This window comes from Bos taurus, chromosome 29, assembly GCF_002263795.3.
Source record: "Bos taurus isolate L1 Dominette 01449 registration number 42190680 breed Hereford chromosome 29, ARS-UCD2.0, whole genome shotgun sequence".
In the NCBI taxonomy this organism is placed as follows: domain Eukaryota; kingdom Metazoa; phylum Chordata; class Mammalia; order Artiodactyla; family Bovidae; genus Bos; species Bos taurus.
Window position 1 is genome coordinate 41,829,709 of NC_037356.1, and position 20,447 is coordinate 41,850,155.

General features: G+C 46.4%; 1 protein-coding gene across 1 annotated transcript in view; it reads right to left on the reverse strand.

The window, feature by feature from the left end:
- Window positions 1-978: 978 nt before the first annotated feature.
- The window catches only part of LOC536947 (pregnancy-associated glycoprotein 1-like), a 28,223-nt gene continuing 8,754 nt past the window's right edge, over window positions 979-20,447 (reverse strand). The window contains exons 2-8 of the mRNA XM_059883151.1: window positions 7,549-7,666; window positions 7,332-7,450; window positions 5,956-6,149; window positions 4,917-5,033; window positions 3,099-3,247; window positions 2,920-3,011; window positions 979-1,230 (exon numbers count right to left, since the gene is read on the reverse strand). Of these exons, the coding sequence (XP_059739134.1) occupies window positions 1,081-1,230; window positions 2,920-3,011; window positions 3,099-3,247; window positions 4,917-5,033; window positions 5,956-6,149; window positions 7,332-7,450; window positions 7,549-7,666 (939 nt within the window). The 3' untranslated portion in view covers window positions 979-1,080. The remainder of the gene's footprint in view (window positions 1,231-2,919; window positions 3,012-3,098; window positions 3,248-4,916; window positions 5,034-5,955; window positions 6,150-7,331; window positions 7,451-7,548; window positions 7,667-20,447) is intronic.

Sequence of the window (20,447 nt, forward strand, 5' to 3'; positions counted from 1 at the left end):
GTGTACCCTGGGTCCCCCGATACATGAATTGCATTCTCCCCAGCAGCATTGGAGGCGAGGAAGGGGCATTCTGAGCCCTGGAGGAGGGGGATGGCTCTGGGATCCACTGGGGCCACCACTTACCAAGTAGGACTGGAAAGGACAGAGCAGGCATATGTGGCAGAGACCTGGTGACTGGGTGTGGGGCAAAAGGGAACAAGCTCTCCATAAAGTACCTCACCCAAAATCCCCTGGAGGAGAAGCTCAGTGATAAGAATATCTGAGATGGGACAAAGAGAGTCTATTTCATTATCCCTTATAATTCCTCTGAATGAGGAGGTGGTTGAGTTGGTGGGTCATCACAAGTTCTTCCATGGCTTTGACCATCTGCCAGTCGCTATCCTTGGGGCTGCCTCTCCCCAGCTTCAGTCATGTAGTTCTAGACAAAATTGACAATCATGTCCTGAGGGTTCAGGGCCAAAGACCATATAAAGCCAGTCATAAGACCCCATGTCCCTGCCAGGATGGCTAATCTAGGGCTCTGTGTTTGATCTGAGGTGGGTCATTCAGAGAACACCCTTGAACTCTGATGTCTGCAATCTTCTTTCCTTACTAGGTGATGCCTTCGGGATTTAAAACCCTAGGGCAGGTAGCTTGAACTCCCTCACTAGGTGTAGAAGCCTTAAGGAAGAAAGTTGCCAGGCTAAGACCATCAAAGAAGACCAAACAGAAAGAGCGAGGGTGAGAGTGAATTGATGACTTCTGGTTTCTTGGGTCCATTCACTGAGATCTTTGTATTTGCTCTGATTCTTGTGTCCTGGATTCCCAGAATCATTTCAATGAGTCTCCCTTTTCCTTGAAGCCAGTTGGAGTAGGGCTCCTCTCAATTTTGATTCAGACTTGGTTCTAGATCCTTCACTCCCAGACACAGAGGCACCATTTGTTTCAGCATCATTAAGAGTGAAACCCTTTATTCTTTACTGAGAATAGGGTGTACAGACCACCAAATACAGTTCACCAGCATCCTGGGCAGCAGTGCCCAAAGTGTGAGTGACTGTGTGTTAGGAGCGGCCTTACTGGTTCCTGAACCACTCCAAGCATTTACACTGCTTGTGCCAGGCCAATCCTGTCATTTCCTCGATCATAAACTGAGAAATACTGCCTCAGGAAGACATCACCCAGGATCCAGGTCTCTGTAGATGGACTCAGTTTGCTCTCCTTAAAGGTGGTATAGCAGTGGCCTCTAGAATCCTGGGGGAGTCAGAGACACACACCAGTCAGCATGAGCCCTTACCGGTGACTCCCCTCAGTATCCAGACCCAGCTCAATTCTTTGTTTTATTTCCCTCTTTTGGTAAGTATCAAGGGGGTTTCTCAGCAGCAGGGGATATGAGAGTTCATCCAAAACCAAAGAGGGCCAAGACATGAGGTTGCTATGAGGAAGGGTGTGGTGAGTGGAGGACTGGGAGTTGGGGAAACAGAGGAATGAAAAACAACAAAGTCCTACTGTAGAGAGTAAGGAACTATATTCAATATTCAGTGATAAACCACATGAAAAAGAATAAGAAAAAAAAATATTTTATGTGTATAACTGAGTCACATTGCTGTGCAGCAGAACTTAATGCAACACTATAGATTAGCCACACTTCAATATAATTATTTAGAAAAGAACAAGCGTGTCCATAGTTCCCCTCACTCCCTGTTTCTTTCCTTCTGACTCCTACTCCTTATTTTCTCTCCAGAGAATGCTGGTTCTCCTCCTGCATCCCCACAATCTGTACTTTATTATCAAACTTTATTTTGTATTGAAGTATAGCTGATTAACAATATTCTGAGTTTCAGGTGGACAGTAAAGGGACTCAGCCGTATGTATCCAGGTATCCTGGTCCCAAGGACACCCCTCCCATCCAGGCTGTCATATAACTAAGCAGAGTTCCCTGTGCCACAAAGTAACTCGTTGTTGGTTATCCCTCTTAAATAGAGCAGTGCCCAAACACGTTCTTGAAGACTTAACTCAGGAACTCTGAGAAGCCTCCTTCAGCCCACACTCACCCTCTTTGGCCACTCCAGGCTTGGGTGGGTAACATACTCTGGTTCCCCATCCGCACTAGTCAGTCCACAGCCCTCATCACCCCTAGTAAGTCCCCAGTGCCCCAGTGCAGACCACCTTGAGATGCCATTTGCATAGAATCCAGGGCAGTTTTGCCCAGAACCCAGCAACCTTCAGATGGTTCAATGAGTTTGTGGTTTTAGAATTCCTGAAATTCCCTCTCTTCCTCAAAGCCTTCTTTGAGCCCATCAGCCTGCTTTGAACTCCCACAGGGAGCTGACATGAAGCCTCCACCCTGTGCCGGGCCTGAGCAGTCACTGTTCACCCTTTATTCACATTAGCATTCAGCCTCCCCACAGATGGGTTGGGTGCCCCAACTCACAAAGGGGGCACCTGGCCAGAGCAAGGGGAAGATGTAGGCGAGAACTAGGCTGACCATGTAATTTATCATCCACACCAGGAAAACTTTGAGAAGGGAAGGGAGACTGTTAACTTATGCTGGGACATCACACTGGGACTGTCCCCAGCCATTCTCCTTGTAACATGGCCTATTTCAGGGACCGCTAGAGCTGAATATCATGTTCATGCACCTCTGGGTTCAGATAGAATTGAAGCTCTTTAAGGACTGAGGACCTTAGTGTTCCCCTCTGCCTGACTCCCACTATGCCATATGGTGTAGTATCTCCACATTTATTTCAGGAAGATCAGTGTCCCACACAGCCCTTTACTGTCAAGTGATTGGTTTTGTGGGAGTCACCCGCCCAGCCACAGGGCTCAGCAGCATCTGCAGTGGTGTGACATGGCCTCCAGAGGACGCCCTCCTCCCAGCAGCAGCCCAAGGGTTCCTACAAGCTCCGGTTTGAGAACCAACCCTCAATGTTGTTCCCTCACCTTGAGGATGAGGGCTCGAGCTGGCACTGGGTAGTTGACGCCGTTGATGGTGAAGGTAATAGAGGGAAGGGTATTGACCACAGAACAATAAACTTAGTGCAGTTAGAGAGAGAGGGTGAGAGGTTGGCCCTGGAGTTCCTTGTTGTGTTTGGAGACTGGAAGTAACCCTGGGGCATGACCCTTCACCTTGGAACCCCGTAGTCTGGCACCAATGAGCTTCTGTATGTTACTGACCAGTCTTCCTGGGCCTTCGATATGTGTTGTCCCAGTGTCCACAAGGGCCTCACAGCCATCAGAACAAGCAATAACCTTTCTTTTTATGGTGATGCTGAGAGACAATGGAAGAAAGAGGGCATCAAGGTCACTCAGATTCTCCCCAGAGTTGCTCCCTTCCCGACTGTCTCCTAAACAGCCCTTCGTCTCTTGCCCTCTTTTCCTTGGCTCTCGACACAGCACCTTTCTTGACATCCTCGAATGCAGTACTTGAATGCACCAGGATATATTGTACCTTGACACAAGCTGGTCTTCCTTCCTAAAAGACTCCACTCCACTTTGACTAGCAAATTTCTTCTCATCTTCCAGATTCCACCTTAATTGTATTGTTTTCTTTCTCCCGGTGTTTATCAGTCTCCTGTCTTGGTCTCTCTCTGTAGACCCTTCCTCATGTCTGCTGCTGCTGCTGCTGCTGACTCACTTCAGTCGTGTCCGACTCTGGGAGAACTCATAGAGGGCAGCCCGCCAGGCTCCGCCATCACTGGGATTTCCCAGTCAAAGTACTGGAGTGGGTTGCCATTGCCTTCTCCTCCTCATGTCTAGCATATACCAAAGTCACAATTCACTATGTGGGCGAGTCACTTCATGTACATCTGCCTACTTAGATGTGAGGGCGAGTTTTATTCTCCTTGCCTCCCTAAAGTGCCTGGCACACAGTGGATGCCCAATGCTTGTCTGTTCAATGAGTGAATGAAGACTGAGAAAACAATAGAAACCTCCAGAGAGCTGTATCTGGTGGGGAACAAATAGCGGGTTGCACACAGAGTGAAGATGGAGATTCGCAGGGGCAGCAGATTCTCATACTGGGGGAGAGAGGGGCTCCTCTGGGATAGTGTGTCTCCCAGCACTGCTCCTACAACCAGCTCAGACCCTGAGACCCTGGCCAGGAAATACATTACTAGCCCACAGAAACTCCAAAGGACAGGTCAGCTTTTGTCTGAGGGTATCACACAGAATCCTATCAATTATGCCTCTTGTCCTCAGGTCACTCCTGGATCCCACCTTCCTGATTCTCTGTTACAGCCCCTGTCCCACTGTGTGCCCAAGAACATGGAATGTCTGTTTTATTAGTCGCTTTCACGTCTTAAGACTGCAGCCAGCCTCTCTCCACTGCTGGGTAGCTGCTCCCTAAGAAGACTAGTTTTCCCCATTTTCTCAGGACTGTCCCTGTTTTTTAACTGACATTTATCTGTACTGAGAACTTCCTATGTCCTAGGTAGCCCTGGACAGTCGGTCATCTTATCATAACTCTGTTCAGGCTGGTGAAATTCTCCCTGATCGTCTGTTCACCACACTGTAGAGTCCTCTAACCATGCTCCCCACCTCAAAGGGCAGTGGGTGCAGCCCTCTCCCAGCTGCACAGACCTCTCAAGACCCTTTTAGGACCCTGGTCAGAGCCCTGGTCAGAAGGCCTGGGGATTATGAACCCATGGGTTGTTTGTGTATCTATGTGCTTGTGTGTTTGTTTGTATGTGTGTTTGTATGTGTCTCTGTGAGTGCTTGTGTGTCTCTGACTAGCTATGCATGTTTTTATGTGTCTCTGTGTATGTTTATATGTGTCTGCTTGTGTCTTTCCATGTGTCTGTGTGTCTGTCTGTGTCATTGTGGGTGGTGTATATGTCTGTGTGACTGTGTGTCTGAGAATGCATTTGTGTGTGTCTGCCTGTGTCCATGTACAGTAGCGGGAGCATCACTTGGGCTGATCCTCAGAGGGAGAGGCTTACCTGTGCATGTGTACAATCCAGTCACCCGCTTGGATCAATGGTACCCAGTTGAGCTCTCCCTTGTAGTAGCGGTGGTCCACCCCACCAAACATCACCACACTGCCCTCCCGCTTGTCTCTGTAGAGATAAGAGGGGCGGGGATCCTTGGAGGACAGTAACAACAGCACTGACTGAGAGCTGTGCTTGTCCACCCATCAAGGCCCTAATAAGGTCCCATGTACAGATGCAGAAATCGAGTCTAGGAGAGATTGAGATCCAGAACAAGGTCGGTTACTGGTTAGTGAGTGGCACAGAGGAGGCTAGAAGCTGAATCACTTGGCTGGGCCCCACCCACTATGTCTTCTGAAGACGCCCTGGATCTCCTGTGACCTGAGTGCTCAGACACCCTCAGAGGACATGGTGCTGAAGTGTTTTGGCTTTCCCCTTGTCCACCTTGTCATTTTTAAGAAAAATCAAGGCCTGGGAGTTCTAAGGGTATGGGTTCAGGTCACCCAGAGTTGGCTCCACTGGCCTGTGACCTCTACTGTCAAAGGGCCCCACACTCAGAAGGGACCCCACCTCTGCTCTCCCTGTCTTGAAATGCCTAATATTTCTTGAACAAGGGGTCCCACACTTTTGTGTCCCACACTTTCATTTCTCACTGGCTCCACAAATTGGGTAGCTGGTCCTGGGCTCCCAGTGAAATGCTAATGAGGAGGGAAAGATATCCAGCATCCTTCTCCTTCCTTCCTTATCAGATTCATAAGCAAATCCTAGTGCCTTTTCCTTCAACTTGTTTCCTGTTGCCTTCCATTAGCCTTCCTCCTCGCTCACCCCCCTAGACCAAGTTACTGGTCTTGAGCCCAGCAGTAGGGCTGTGTTCCAATGAAATTTTATTTATAAAAGCCAGTAGTGAAGCCAGGTAGGGCCCAGGGGCCATAGTTATCCTGGGTTAGATTATCTCTCAGGATATTTCTTTACCAAGTGTTCTATAATTTTCATGCAACTGAAAGCATCTTACAGCTAAGTTATAGAAAGGGATTGTCCATCTCAGACTTACTTGCTCAAGTAGAAGGCAAAAACAGGCTCAGAAATGGCACCTTGATTCTTCAGCTTGTCAAAGATGGGGATGGCTCCAGAGAAGGATACGTTGGGGTAGTTCAAGCCCAAGATGCCATCATAAGCTCTGCCTTCAAACCCGTATTCCTTCACGCTTAGACCAAACGGCTGGTCAGTACTTACAAGGTTCCCAATCTGTGGGAGAGAAGAGTGTTCCCACTTACAGATACGTGAAGTGGGGCTAGGACTGGGCTGGGTGCATTGACATTAGATCCTCAAGGAAGAATTGAGGCTGGGCTCTGTCTTTGGTGGACCTCAGACGGCTAGACCAAGCTGGGAGGGGAATTTGGGTTCCATTTGTGAGAGGCTGTGAATTTTAAAACATCTACCCCTCTGAAAAACACCACCTGAGTGAGTCAAATTGCCCTCTTAGCTTCTGTCCAGGTGGGGCAACCAAGAGTCAGGCCAGGTCCCATTGGTGCCACCTTATGGACAAAATGAACGAGAGCATTTGGCATCACTGTGACCTAATGACAGGAATGGACTGCGTTCTCTGTAATGTACTGTGCATTCTGCATCTGTCCAGGAAGACAGAAGCTGAAAACACAATCTTGCTTCCAGGGTCTATGAAATTACTGCCTGAGGAATTCACTTTTGGGGATATGTGTATATTTCTGTGAGTGTGTATGAGAGAGAAAGAGAGAGGGGGGGAACTACTTAGGTATTTTGGGGGGGGGCAGGCCATAGGTTTATTAGACTCTCAAGGGTCCTCTAGAGTGAGCACTCAATTATCAGGCCCCTTGACTTCTCAGGCCCCCAGTTTCCCACTCTGGATACCTGAAGCCCTTGACTGCCCCCAGGGTCCCCAGATCAGTTTTATCCTGTCTTCAAACACCCCACAGCAACTTCAGCCCTGAAAAGCCAGCTTAACTCCACCGTTTACCACATGTGTGCCCTCAGCAAGGCCCTTGCTGTCTGCACCTCAGTTTCCTCATATGTCTCATGAGCTATCAGAGTAACTGCTGTATGGGGTTGTTGCAGGATTAAACCAGTTACCACCTGAAAGTGCCTAGAACAGTCCGAATATAAAAGTGTGTGCTTTTATCCCTTCTTCTTGCTCCCAGCAAAATGAACCTTGAACTTCTCATGGGCAGAGGAGCTGCAAGTCCACACCTCAAGCCACTCTCTGGGTTAGCTAATTTGTTTGCTCGTGTGTCACCACGGGCACTGCCTCCCCAGAGACATATCCTGTGGATAAGATGGCCAATATCTATGGGAGTTAGGCTAGGAAGGGTCCTGCCAGATGGTCCTGCATCTGTTTTGCAAGCAGTGGTCACTCCATAGTCAGTCCTGACTCAGCATTTGTTACACTGTTACCCGAACTGTGTCATAAACAACAACTCCTTTCATTCTCCCAGATCCATAGGTGATCCTGAAGGTCTTATTGGTAAGCCAGAAGGTGGAAGACTGAAGATGTCTGAACCTAACATGTGTAGCTGCAGACACAAGAGATGAGTGTCATCAGGTGCCAAGGGTGGAAACATGGTGGCAGGGCAAGTGAAGGATGGTCCGGGTAGAGGGTGTCTGTACTCACAACAGGCTGGACTGGTGCAAAAGATGGAGGGCACCCACAAGTCAGATGAAGCTGTGTCAAAGATAACCTGGAATTCCTGAGGGGGTGTTCCAATGGTGATGTTACCCACGTAGACCAGCTACAGGGAGAAGGAGGGAGTGGGTTAGTGCAGAACTGGCTTCCCTCTATTCCCACACTGATGCCTCCCTCTGGGTGTCACATATCTCTTGAGATCACTTTCTAACCACTGTGCAGCTCACAGACTTTGGTCACAGATGTATCTGCATTTGATATATTTTTTCTGTGCTACATTTTATGTAGGATATTGACTCTATGACCAAGTGTTGAAGTGGTACCTCCTGCATGGGAAGCCCAGAGGCATAACCACTGGGCCTCTAGGACTGCTGGACACCCAGGGAGGTCCTGGTGCCTTCATCTGAGAAGCTCTGTAGCCTCTTCAAACCCAGCCTTAGCAGCCCCTTCTCCAGGAGGTCCTTCTTGATCAACCCCAGCTACTCCCTCTAAACTCAGACCACATCCAATCAACACCACACAGGTGATGCTTTCATTTGACATGTATTTACCCTTTGCCTATCTCTCAGACTGGCATGGGCAGTCTGTAACAGAGTTCAATTGTCTTTTTTTTTTTTTTTTTTACTGCATCGAGTCTTAGTTGCAGCATACAAAATCTTTTGTTGCAGCACATGGACTCTCTTGTTGGGCTTTCCTTTGTGCTCGGCTGGTAAAGAATCTGCCTTAGAAAGATGGTAACAATAACCCTGTATATGAGACAGCAAAAGAGACACTGATGTATAGAACAGTCTTTTGGACTCTGTGGGAGAGTGACCGGGTGGGATGATTTGGGAGAACGGCATTGAAACATGTATGATATCATATATGAAATGAGTCACCAGTCCAGGTTTAATGCACGATACTGGATGCTTGGGGCTGGTGCACTGGGACGACCCAGAGGGATGGTACAGAGAGGGAGGAGGGAGGAGGGTTCAGGATGGGGAACATGTGTATACCTGTGGCAGATTCATGTTGATATATGGCAAAAACAATACAATATTGTAAAATTAAAAAATAAAACAAAATAAAAATTTTTAAAAAAGAATCTGCCTGCAATGTGGGAGACTTGGGTTCGATCCCTGGGTTGGGAAGATCCCCTGGAGAACGGAAAGGCTACCCACTCCAGTACTCTGGCCTGGAGAATTCCTGTACAGTCCTGGGATCACAAAAGTGATCCAGTCCTGTACAGTCCATGGGATCATAAAAGTCGGACACAACTGAGCAACTTTCACTTTCACTATGGACTCTCCAGTTGCAGCATTCGAGCTCCAGAGGGCCTGGACTCAGTAGTTGCCCCACTCAGATTTATTGCCCCGAGACATGTGGGATCTTAGCTCCCCAACTAGGAACTGAACATGTGCCCCTTGCTTTGGAAGGCAAATTTTTAACCACTGGACCACCAGGGAAGCCCTCAACTGTGTCTTTAATAGAATCATGCTAGTCTGCATTTCCCCAAATAAAATCTTCCTGTGCTTTTATTGAGTTCCATTAAAATAAGCCTAAATGATCACAAAACAGGGAAATCGATAAACTAAACTCCATGCCTGCTAGCTAAGCAAGATTTCCCAACTGGCTGCCTTCATGACAATTCCTCGAACTTATTGCTTTTCCCTCTTGCTTCTGCAGGATCGCAGTGAGGCAGAGGCCAGGCCCACTTCTACGATGACACCTGCTGTCACACCTGCAGTCATGAGCACATCAGTGACTTGCAGCAAGAAGAGAAGTGGGGTAACGCTCAATACCAGGGGTCTGACCACGGATGCATAGAACACCAAGAACCTTCAGCTCAGGGAAGACCCATTTGGTCTGGTCCTCTTCAAGGCAACCCCAGCAGGAATAAATACGGCCATGAAAGGGGACATCCGGAGAAAGCCAGCCACCCAGGAAGGAGGGGAGAAAGTGGCCGGCCAGAGGGGAAAGAGTAAGTGGGAGGAGGGGCCGCAGGTGTGAAATGCAGGGAAGGGAGGGGTCAAGGGAGGGAAACTCAATGGCCCTGTGGGTGTATTACCCCCAGAGGGCATGGGTGCCCAGATGACGTAGGTCAGGGCTGACCAACTGGGAGCCTGGAAGCCGGTGTAAAGGGGAGGAAACCACCCCGTGACCTCTCACTGCCCAGAGTGTGTGGGCAGGAAGCTCGCCTGGACTGCTCTGTATCCCAGGTGCCCGACCACCTCCAGGCGCATAGCAGGCTTGTGACTGACCAGCTGAACAAGTGACTGAACGCTGGGTAGCACAGAGGTTCTGCTTTTATGAGATAATATTGTCTCATTTGTGTGCTGTTGGGGAGAGGAAATTTCCCCCTCTGTGCCTCTTGTGTTATTGTGGCTGAACTAAAGATAAAACTAATGATAAAATGACAAAACAATGGAAACAGTGACAGACTTTATTTGCTTGGGCTCCAAAATCACTGCAGATGGTGACTACAGCCATGAAATTAAAAGATGCTTGCTCCTTGGAAGAAAAGCTATGACCAACCTAGACACCATAGTGAAAAGCAGGCACATTACTTTGCGGACAAAGGTCTGTCTAGTCAAGGCTGTGGTTTTACCAGTAGTCATGTATGGATGTGAGAGTTGGACTACAAAGAAAGCTGAGCACCGAAGAATTGATGCTTTTGAACTATGGTGCTGGAGAAGACTGTTGAGAGTCCCTTGGACTGCAAGGAGATCAAATCAGTCAATCCTAAAGGAAATGAGTCCTGAATGTTCATTGGAAGGACTGATGCTGAAGTTGAAACTCCAATATTTTGGCAACCTAATGTGAGGAACCAACTCATTGGAAAAGACCTTGATGCTGAGAAAGATTGAAGGCGGGAGGAGAAGGGCATGACAGAGGATGAGATGGTTGGATGGCATCACTGATGCATGGACATGAGTTTGAGTAGGGTCCGGGAGTTGGTGATGGACAGGGAAGGCTGGCATGCAACAGTCCATGGGGTCACGTAGAGTCGGACATGACTGACCGACTGAACCGAACTGAATGATAAAATCGACTCAAGATAGACTCATAGAGAAAAAGAAAAACATTTTAATGCATACACAGAGCCTCATGGAAACGGTCCCTCAGAAGTAGCCAAAGCAGGCAGCTTTTAGACATTTTAGACAAAGAAACAATACATTTGTGAGAAATTGACAGGACAAAGAAACTGCTGTGTTCTGAGTATTGGGTGGTTTGTGTTGTTGTTATTGTTGCTGTTTGTTTGTTTGGCTGCCCTGTGTCTTTGTTGCAGCACAAGGGCTCCTGGTTGTAGTGCACAGATTTCTCTAGCTGAAGGCTTGCTCTGGTTGCAGGCTTCCTTCCGTTGCACTGCACAGGTTTAGTTGCTCTGAGGCATGTGGGATCTTAGTATCCTGACCAGGGATCGAACCCAAATCCCCCACATTGGAAGACGGATTCTTAACCACTGGACCACCAGAGAAGTCCCAAAACTTAGGTATTGTGTGTTCATTAGTGAGGAATCTAAGCAGAGTTTGCGCTTGTGGTGGTAAAACTAAAGAAGTAACGAGGCGTTTATCCAGGCTTCTTCCCCCGGATTCCCCGTCCCTGGCAATAAGGATGTCCTTCTACGTCCAGATGCAGTGAGGGCACCTTTCACATGAGGGGTGTATTTCCTGCTTTCAGGGGATCATAAAGGAGAGTCAGAGCATCCCTCTTGCCTTGGCCATTTCTTAACTTTAATTCAAAATAAGCAATGTTCCATTGTAATATATTTGGGAGTAGTCCACCCCAAGTCCCAACAGCACTGGTCAGAAAACGGTTCTAGATAAAGACATGGATACTCAAAAAAACAAAAGGATGCAGTAGCTATGTGAGGATGATCCCTAAAGACCAGTGCACTCAGCCCAGCTCCACTGAGTTCACTGACACAGTAACATGGACAGGGGTGGGCCAGCTGGTAAGATTGGAAGCTGGGCTTCTATACCCAACAGAGACTTGGAGACAGTGGCCCCATCCTTCCTGGGGATGACGTTCAAAGGGATGGCTTCAGGTCCTGGCAGCATTGAGCTTTTTCAGGCAGGCATCTGAGGGGTCATCCTGCAGACATGGCCTCATGTTGCCAGAAGCCCTGCTGGAGTTTGACGGTCCCTTGGTGCAAAAGTCTGGATGCATTTGTTCTGTGGCTCGAGTTCCACTGTTCTCACAGGCCCACAGTCTTACCTAGAGAGAAGGAGAGAGAGGAGAATCTTTCTAGAGAAACAGTGTGATGAAAAGGAAGGGGTGAGGGAGAGAAAGAAAGGCAAGTTAGTGAGTTACCTTCAGTGGAAAGAGTTCAGAAATAGAGGTGCCAGGGCCAGGGAAAATGAACAGATGAACATACACACCCCCGAGCGCTTCCTGCAATCTTGAGGGCCTCTTCTCTCCCCAGTAGAGAGCGTGCGCTCCTGCAGTGCTGTGAGGTACTTGGACAACAACTGAGTCATTTTTTCTAATAAACATTCACTTACCGTTGCTCTTGTTCAGTATCTAAGTACTGTCCAACTCTTTGTGACCCCATGGATGGCAGCATGCCAGGCTTCCTTGTCCTTCACCACCTCCTGCAGTTTGTCCAGATTCATGTCCATTGAGTCAGTGATGCTATCTAAACATCTCATTCTCTGCCACCCTCTTCTCCTTTTGCCCTCAATCTTCCCCAGCATTAGTCTTTTCCAATGAATTGGCTCTTCGCATCAGGTGGCCAAAGTATTGGAGCTTCTGCTTCAGCATCAGCCCTTCCAATGAATATTCATTGGAATGTTCATTGATTTCCTTTAGAATTGACTGGTTTGATCCCCTTTGCAGTCCAAGGGACCTTCAAGTGTCTTCTCCAGCACCACAGTTAGAAAGCATCAATTCTTCGGCACTCAGCCTTCTTTATGGTCTGACTCTCACATCCATACCTGACTACTGGAAAAACCATAGCCTTGACCATATGGACCTTGGTCGGCAAAGTGATGTCTTTGCTTATTAATATATATATTGTCTAGGTTGGTCATAGCTTTCCACCCAAGGAGCAAGTGACTTTTAATTTCATGGATGCAGTCACAGTCTGCAGGGATTTTGGAGCCCAAGAAAATAAAACCTTCTGCTGCTTCCACTTTTTCACCTTCTGTTTGCCATGAGGTGATGAGACTGGATGCCATAATCTTAGTTTATGATTCTTCAATCCTACACCTAGTGCTTACCCAAAAGAAATTAAAATCCATGTTCATGCACACAAACAAACCTATATGGGAATATCTATAGTGGCTGTAATAATTATTGTCAAATATCAAAAACTACACAAATGTCCTTCAGCTGGTGAATAAAGAAAGGCTGGCCCATGCATGCAGCAGGATACCACTCAGCAGAAACAAGGAACAAAGCATGTCACATGCTACAACAAAAATGAACGTCAGACGCATTCTGCTAAGTTAAAGAACCCAGACACAAAAAGCAAGCTTCTATATGATTCCATTTGTACGACATTCTAGAAAAGGCAAAGCTATAGGGAGAGAAAAGAGATTGCAGGAGCTGAGGTGTGGAGCTGGGGTGAGGGGCTGGCTGATGACAAATGGGCCTGGGGAGCTTTAGGGGCGAGTGAATCTCCTGTGATCTGTGTTCTCCTGACAGTCACATGGATACATGAGAGTGTCAACAGTCAAAGAACTATATACAAAAATGGTCAATTTACTCTAACATTTATACTTATTTTGAATATAAACATATATATATATATATAAACACATATGCCTACATGTGTATATGCTCACGTGCTGTCCATCTGTTTTAATGGTTAAATAACACGCCATTAAATGCAGGTGTCTATTTTATTTGGCCAGTTCCTTTAGTGGTTTCCAGGGATTGGACATTCCGTTTAATGCTGCGATGCTATGGAAGGCAGTAAGGAGTTGGTCCAGGACTTGCCCAAGCCTGCCCCAGTGCCTTCCCACGCAGGCTTTCACTCCATCCCTACACAGCCTAGAGGTAGGGATTATTATCTGCTCTGCAGAGGGTGCAGCTGAACTTAGCAGGGGGGGTGGGGGAAGTCACACGTGCAAGTTGCACAGTCAGGGAGCAGGAGACCGAGGACCCCAACTGCTTCTGACCAGTTGGGAGGCCCATGCTCCTTTCCTTACACTGTGCACCCAGTTGTTAACTATTGAAAGGAAGTAACTGTGTCTTATTTCTGTTCATCACTCCAAAACAACTAATATATAGGAGACTGGACCCAAGATGTGATGCTTTCCAAGAACCAGGGGTTGCCTTGAACTGAACCCCTCTCCAATGGAATAAAGTCAACAGTCTGCCCATGAACTCACTTCTAATGAAGATGAGCCCTTGGTACACTGTGAGGGTGGGAGCATGATGAATTCAGCAAATGGCCCTTGAGTGCCTGTTGTGCCAGGCACTGAAGGGAGAACCAGTGCATGATGGTGCAACTGTTCCCCTTCTCCATCTCAACCCTGGGACTTAAACAGAGAACCCATCCTTGCTTGAGGGAGACAGATGGCTCACACAGCCCCTGTTTACAGAGAAGGCCAGTGTTCATAGCCAGAGGCAGAAATCTCAGTCAGGTCTCCAAGTCTCAGTTTTGGCTTGGCCTGAGACAGGAAAACCAGAGACAGGCAGAGGGGAGCCCTGGCAGGGAACATTCTAGAACCTGACCCTCAAGGAGCCCCAGTCAAGCCTGCAGGCTCCCTCTGTAAATCAACTGCAGTCAACAGTTGGGAGCCCTTCTTGCACTGGTGAGAAGTCCCTCTCTTTACTGGGATGACTGGGCTGGAAAGGTGCTCTTTAGAGGACAAAGGCGAGATGGAGAGGGATCCAGAAGGCAGTGTGGGTGGACATGCAGCAGGGGAGTGAGTCCGAGTGATGTACACAGGTTGGGTGTGAGTGCACTGTATGTGCAGAGTGTGTGTGTGTCAGAAAATGAGTCTTGACTCCCAGGAGGTCTGAAATGCCTCCTAAAGGGCCTCCTGCCTCCTACCCAGGCATGGTCAGTTTTCATAAGCATTCCCTTGTGTGTGGTCAGAAAGAATCTGTATTTCACAGTTCACTCTATGTGCTCATTGAATCAGCTTGTCAGTATCTTTTGCGAAGTTTCTGTATCTTAACTGATTTTTGTGTCCCCTTGATTTATCAGATCCTGATAGAGGAATAGGTAGATCTCCCACTATGGTGAACTAGTCATTTTCTCCTTACAACAGACCAAAAATTTTAATATCTCTTTTAGGACTTTTATTAGATGCAAACAATTTTAGAATTATTAATATCATACCTTCCTAGGGAATTGAAAGTTTTTTCAGAATCTTTATGGAGCGTTTCTTGACACCAGCAGTTAATTCTCTGAGTTTCGAGACAGCAACTGGGTGCTCACTGAATCGGTTCGATTTTGACACTAAACACAGACTTCACAGCCTAAGTGCTCAGTCCCCTAAGACTGTCTTCCTTCACATCAGATGTCTTTCACCACTCACCTGTATTTTTGTCAAAACCCCTCCTACATTTCAGCAGTTTTCCAGAAAGGCTCACAGAACTCAGAAAGGCAGCTTAAATGTTTACCAATTTATTAGGATGGATACAATTCAGTTCAGTTCAGTTCAGTCGCTCAGTTGTGTCCGACTCTTTGCAACCCCATGGACTGCAGCACGCCAGGGCTCCCTGTCCATCTACAACTCCCTGAGTTCACCCAGACTCAAGTTCATCGAGTCAGTGATGCCATCCAGCCATCTCATGCTCGGTCATCCCCTTCTCCTCCTGCCCCCAATCCCTCCTAGAATCAGAGTCTTTTCCAATGAGTCAACTCTTCGCATAAGGGAGCCAAAGTACTGAAGTTTCAGCTTTAGCATCATTCCTTCCAAAGAACACCCAGGGCTGATCTCCTTCAGAATGGACTGGTTGGATCTCCTTGCAGTCTAAGGGACTCTCAAGAGTCTTCTCCAACACCACAGTTCAAAAGCATCAATTCTTCGGCACTCAGGTTCTTCACAGTCCAACTCTCACAACCATACGTGACCACAGGAAAACCATAGCCTTGACTAGACGGACATTTGTTGGCAAAGTAATGTCTCTGCTTTTGAATATGCTATCTAGGTTGGTCATAACTTTCCTTCCAAGGAGTAAGCGTCTTTTAATTTCATGGCTGCAGTCACCATCTGCAGTGATTTTGGAGCCCAGAAAAAAAGTCTGACACTGTTTCCACTTTTTCCCCATCTATTTCCCATGAAGTGATGGGACCAGATGCCACGCTCTTCGTTTTCTGAATGTTGAGCTTTAAGCCAACTTTTTCACTCTCCACTTTCACTTTCATCAAGCAACCAAATGGAAGAGAGGTGGAGGGCAAGGCGTGGGGGCAGAAGATGCAAGGAGCTTCCCTCTCCTCTTCAGGTAGCCACTCTACGGATACCTTGGTATGTTCACCACCAGGAAGTTCATCAAGTCTCCTCGCTGAACAGTTTTTATAGAGCTTAACCTTTAGCACCCACTCCCACATTCCCTTCTTAGAGATCAGTAGCCTGAAATTTCCAACTCTCTGATCACTGGGTCTTTCTGATGACCAGCCCCATCCTAAGGCTATCTTAGCGTCAAAGTCAGCCCATTAGCACAAACTCAGGTTGATCAAAGGGGTTCCTTAGAAATAGCAAAAGATAAAGCCTATCAACAAGGAAATTCTGAGGGTTTTAAGCGCTCTGTCCAAGAACCAAGGACAAAGACCAAATGTATTTCTTATTATGCCACACTTTTCATCCTTTCTGTCTAATAGTCATTTTTGGTTTAAAGCTTATATTTTCTGATATCAATATACCTATGCCAGCTTTCAGTTAATTAATATCAACTAATGAACCAGTTTTTAGCTAGTAATTGCCTAGTATATCTTCTATTAAAAATATTACTATAAAATTTATTGAAATAATTTGGAAAGTTTTCTTTTGTTTAAATTTTCAAGTTTCAACTATTTATAAGGTATATAGCATGTAAATGTTTTAATATACAAAGATAGCAGTAAAATTGCCACCCATATACCTAAGGCATGGGTTAAAATCTGACTTTTGGTCATTTTGCTTTATCTGCATCTATTTTTTATGCCATGTGTTTTACATAAGCCTCATAACTTTATCACACTTAATAAGATACATGATTCCTTAATATTCTTCATTATCCAATTCACATTCAAATTTCCCCAGGAAACCCAAATTGCTTTTAGAGTCCTTTCTCACATTTACTTACTTTGTCTCCAACATGTCTTTCAGTCTAGGACACTTTATACACACCCTCAATATTTTTCCTTGATAACATTAATGTTTTATTTTTGTTTGTTTGTTTTATTTTTTAACTTTACAATATTGTATTGATTTTGCCATATATCGAAAAGAATCCGCCACAGGTATACATGTGTTCCCCATCCTGAACCCTCCTCCCTCCTTCCTCCCCATACCATCCCTCTGGGTTGTCCCAGTGCACCAGCCCCAAGCATCCAGTATCGTGCATCGAACTTGGACTGGCGACTCGTTTCATATATGATATTATACATATTTCAATGCCATTCTCCCAAATCATCCCACCCTCTCCCTAGCATTAATGTTTTCAAGATGTCAAATAACTTGTCACGTAACCTTCAGTCTTTATGTCCTTATATTTCAATTGTATCTGCTGTAAACAGTATTCCCTGGATTCGTTTTCTAATCCAGTATAATGTTTGTCTTTTACTTGGCAAGTTTAGTTCATTTATATTTATGGTCTCTATCAATATATTTGGAATTAGTTCTTCCATTTTATCTGATTATTTGCACAAATCTCACTTTTTATAGGTAATGTTTCATTATTTTTTAATTGAACAGGGGGCTTCTGTTTTGCTTTCTTGTGTTTAGTCTACCTCATTCCTTTTTATTCCATAATTAATTTGGAGATCTATACTCCATGGGTCCATATCATATTCTCCCGAGTGTGAGAGAAGAGCCTTCAAGAGACTCCCCTTTAATTTTGGCCTGTGTCCCTTGAGCTTGGCACACTTGAAAACAGGCATGAGATGTTATATCAATAGAGCTAAGATAAAACGAAAAGAAACTAACTGGGAGAAAACTATGCTTATGTCAACACTGGGGAAAGAATGAGCATAAGCTTTTCCTAGACCAGGTATGGTCCAAGCAGGAGCAAACTAGAAAGGAGCCATTTATAAGTCCTGTCCGGGATTTCACACACAGATGGTCCCCAGACAACCAAGGCTGCCAAGGGAAACATTGGCAACCAGATGGAGGAGATGACTTGCCTTGTGGAGGGAAGGACAATTGGCCCCAGAAGGGTGCTTCCGAGAGCCCACAAAAGCCCCTTGCAGGAATCTGGTCACTTTGAACATCTGCCAAGCCCAACTAGTAACAGAGCCAAACCTCAAGGGACAAATCACGAATGGTCACACCTCCTTCCCTAACCCCTCCCCAGAGGCCTCAGCAGCAGGCAGGTCAGGGATAAGACCATCCACACCCACGCTCCATGAGGTCTGAGGCAGCTTTGTACACGTGACCTGCTCCACTGGGCAGAGCTGATTGGTCTAGTGGGCCACCTGACCCAATGGCTGTCAACCAATCAGTAGACAGCTCAGTGTGGTGAGGGAGCCAATCTGATTCTCTCTCAGGAGCTTGTGCTAGGATGCCTTGGAGGCCACAGGGAGGGATGAAGATGAGCGGATATGGGAAGAGAAGCCACAGGAGTGAGTGTGGGATCAGAGACTTGGGGGCCGTGACAAGCCCCAAGAGGAGAGGATGCAGGATCATTGCGGGGTGGAAGTAATAAGGCAGAGAAAAGCTGTGGAGATCAGGGGAGATTTTAAACAAGATTGGCCAGAGCATATAATTTTCATTATGGCTGTGGTTGGGTTTGGTTTGAGCCCCACTGACATCTACAGACTCCAGCTGCTGACTCCTGGAAGCCGGCCTGGGTCTAGTTCCAGGTCAAGGGTCCTGGTTTCCCTTGATTTGTGTTCTTGCATATCAGTCAGGTTTGTCTATCTCTCTTGCTGCTGACCTGTTCCTACACAACTGGAAACACCCATTACGTGAGATAACCAGAGCTGGAGTTTGTTTCGTGCAGGTAAACTAAAAAGCCTCTTGATGAAAGTGACAGTGGAGAGTGAAAAAGTCGGCTTAAAGCTCAACATTCAGAAAACGAAGATCATGACATCTGGTCCTATCACTTCCTGGGAAATACATGGGGAAACAGTGGAAACAGTGTCAGACTTTATTTTGGGGGGCTCCAAAATCACTGCAGATGGTGACTGCAGCCATGAAATTAAAAGACGCTTACTCCTTGGAAGGAAAGTTATGACCAACCTAGATAGCATATTCAAAAGCAGAGTCATTACGTTGCCAACAAAGGTCCATCTAGTCAAGGGTATGGTTTTTCCTGTGGTCATGTATGGAAGTGAGAGTTGGACTGTGAAGAAGGCTGAGCACTGAAGAATTGATGCTTTTGAACTGTGGTGTTGGATAAAACTCTTGAGAGTCCCTTAGACTGCAAGGAGATCCAACCAGTACATTCTGAAGGAGATCAGCCCTGGGATTTCTTTGGAAGGAATGATGCTAAAGCTGAAACTCCAGTACTTTGGCCACCTTATGCGAAGAGTTGACTCATTAGAAAAGACTCGGACACTGGGAGGTATTGGGGGCAGGAGGAGAAGGGGACGACCGAGGATGAGATGGCTGGATGGCATCACTGACTCGATGGACGTTGAGTCTGGGTGAACTCCGGGAGTTGGTGATAGACAGGGAGGCCTGGAATGCTGCGATTCATGGGGTCCCAAAGAGTCAGACACGACTGAGTGACTGAACTAAACTGAACTGAACTGAAAGAACACAGTCCACAAATAGAAAATGAGAGAGAATCACCAAAGAGCCAGAGCACAGCCTGGCATCAGCAGGAGCAGAGCCTCGCTGCAACCTCAACAGACTCCAGCCAGGCAGTTATTGATGCATGTCCCCCAATAAAATCCTCCCTTACTGGGTTTTGTTTTTATTATTGTAAGAAAAAATGAAATCCACAAACCAAACCAGAAACTGATAGCCTATGGTGTTTGGTGTCGAATTTGTGGTCTCCAAAGGAGAAGATTTAACTCCAGGACCAAAGATGCAGTCTCCATCATTCAGAGTTTTGTGCAGCAAAGATTTTTATTTAAAGTAAAAGGATAGAGAAAGCTTCTGACATAGATATCAGAAGGGGGTATAAAGAGTGCCCACCTCACTAGTTTAAGCAAGGCATTATATACTTTTCAACTGGCTGCTGAGAATAGATAAAAAGAATGCCTCAAGACTGAGAAAGTTTTATCCAGACCCTCTTCCACAGCATACATCTTGAGATCACAGTGGCCCAAGACTAGTCTGGTAAAATGGATTTCAAGCACTCTGTCCCTGGCAGAGATGTGTTATGGCTGTGTAGGCAGTGAGGAAACAGGTTCCCAGGCAACATTTGTTACAGTTATAATGACTAACAGAGACACAGAGTCTGAGAAAAGCATACCCAGCAGTAAGATATATTATGCTTAAAAGGCCAGTTTTCAAAAGAAATAGACTGTTGCAAAGTTAACACAGAGCTTTTCAAATTAGCCCATCCTTGGAAAGATATATCATAGCTTTCAGAGCCTAAGAGACTAAGGCAAAAGGATATGAAAAAGAAAGAAAGTTTACTTCCTCCTAAAAGGGGCCTTGGACTCCCTATCAACCTGCCTGTTAACTCTCTCAAAACTGTATAGCAAAACAAGACTCCCCTCAATGTATAATGTCACTGCTGACAAGACACTCCCTTCAGGTCATTGACTTTGCTTCTGGTTTCTTGAGAACATGACTCAGGCAGATAGGGCTATCAGGCCCACTCCTGAGATGGTAGCTGCTGTGACAGCATCT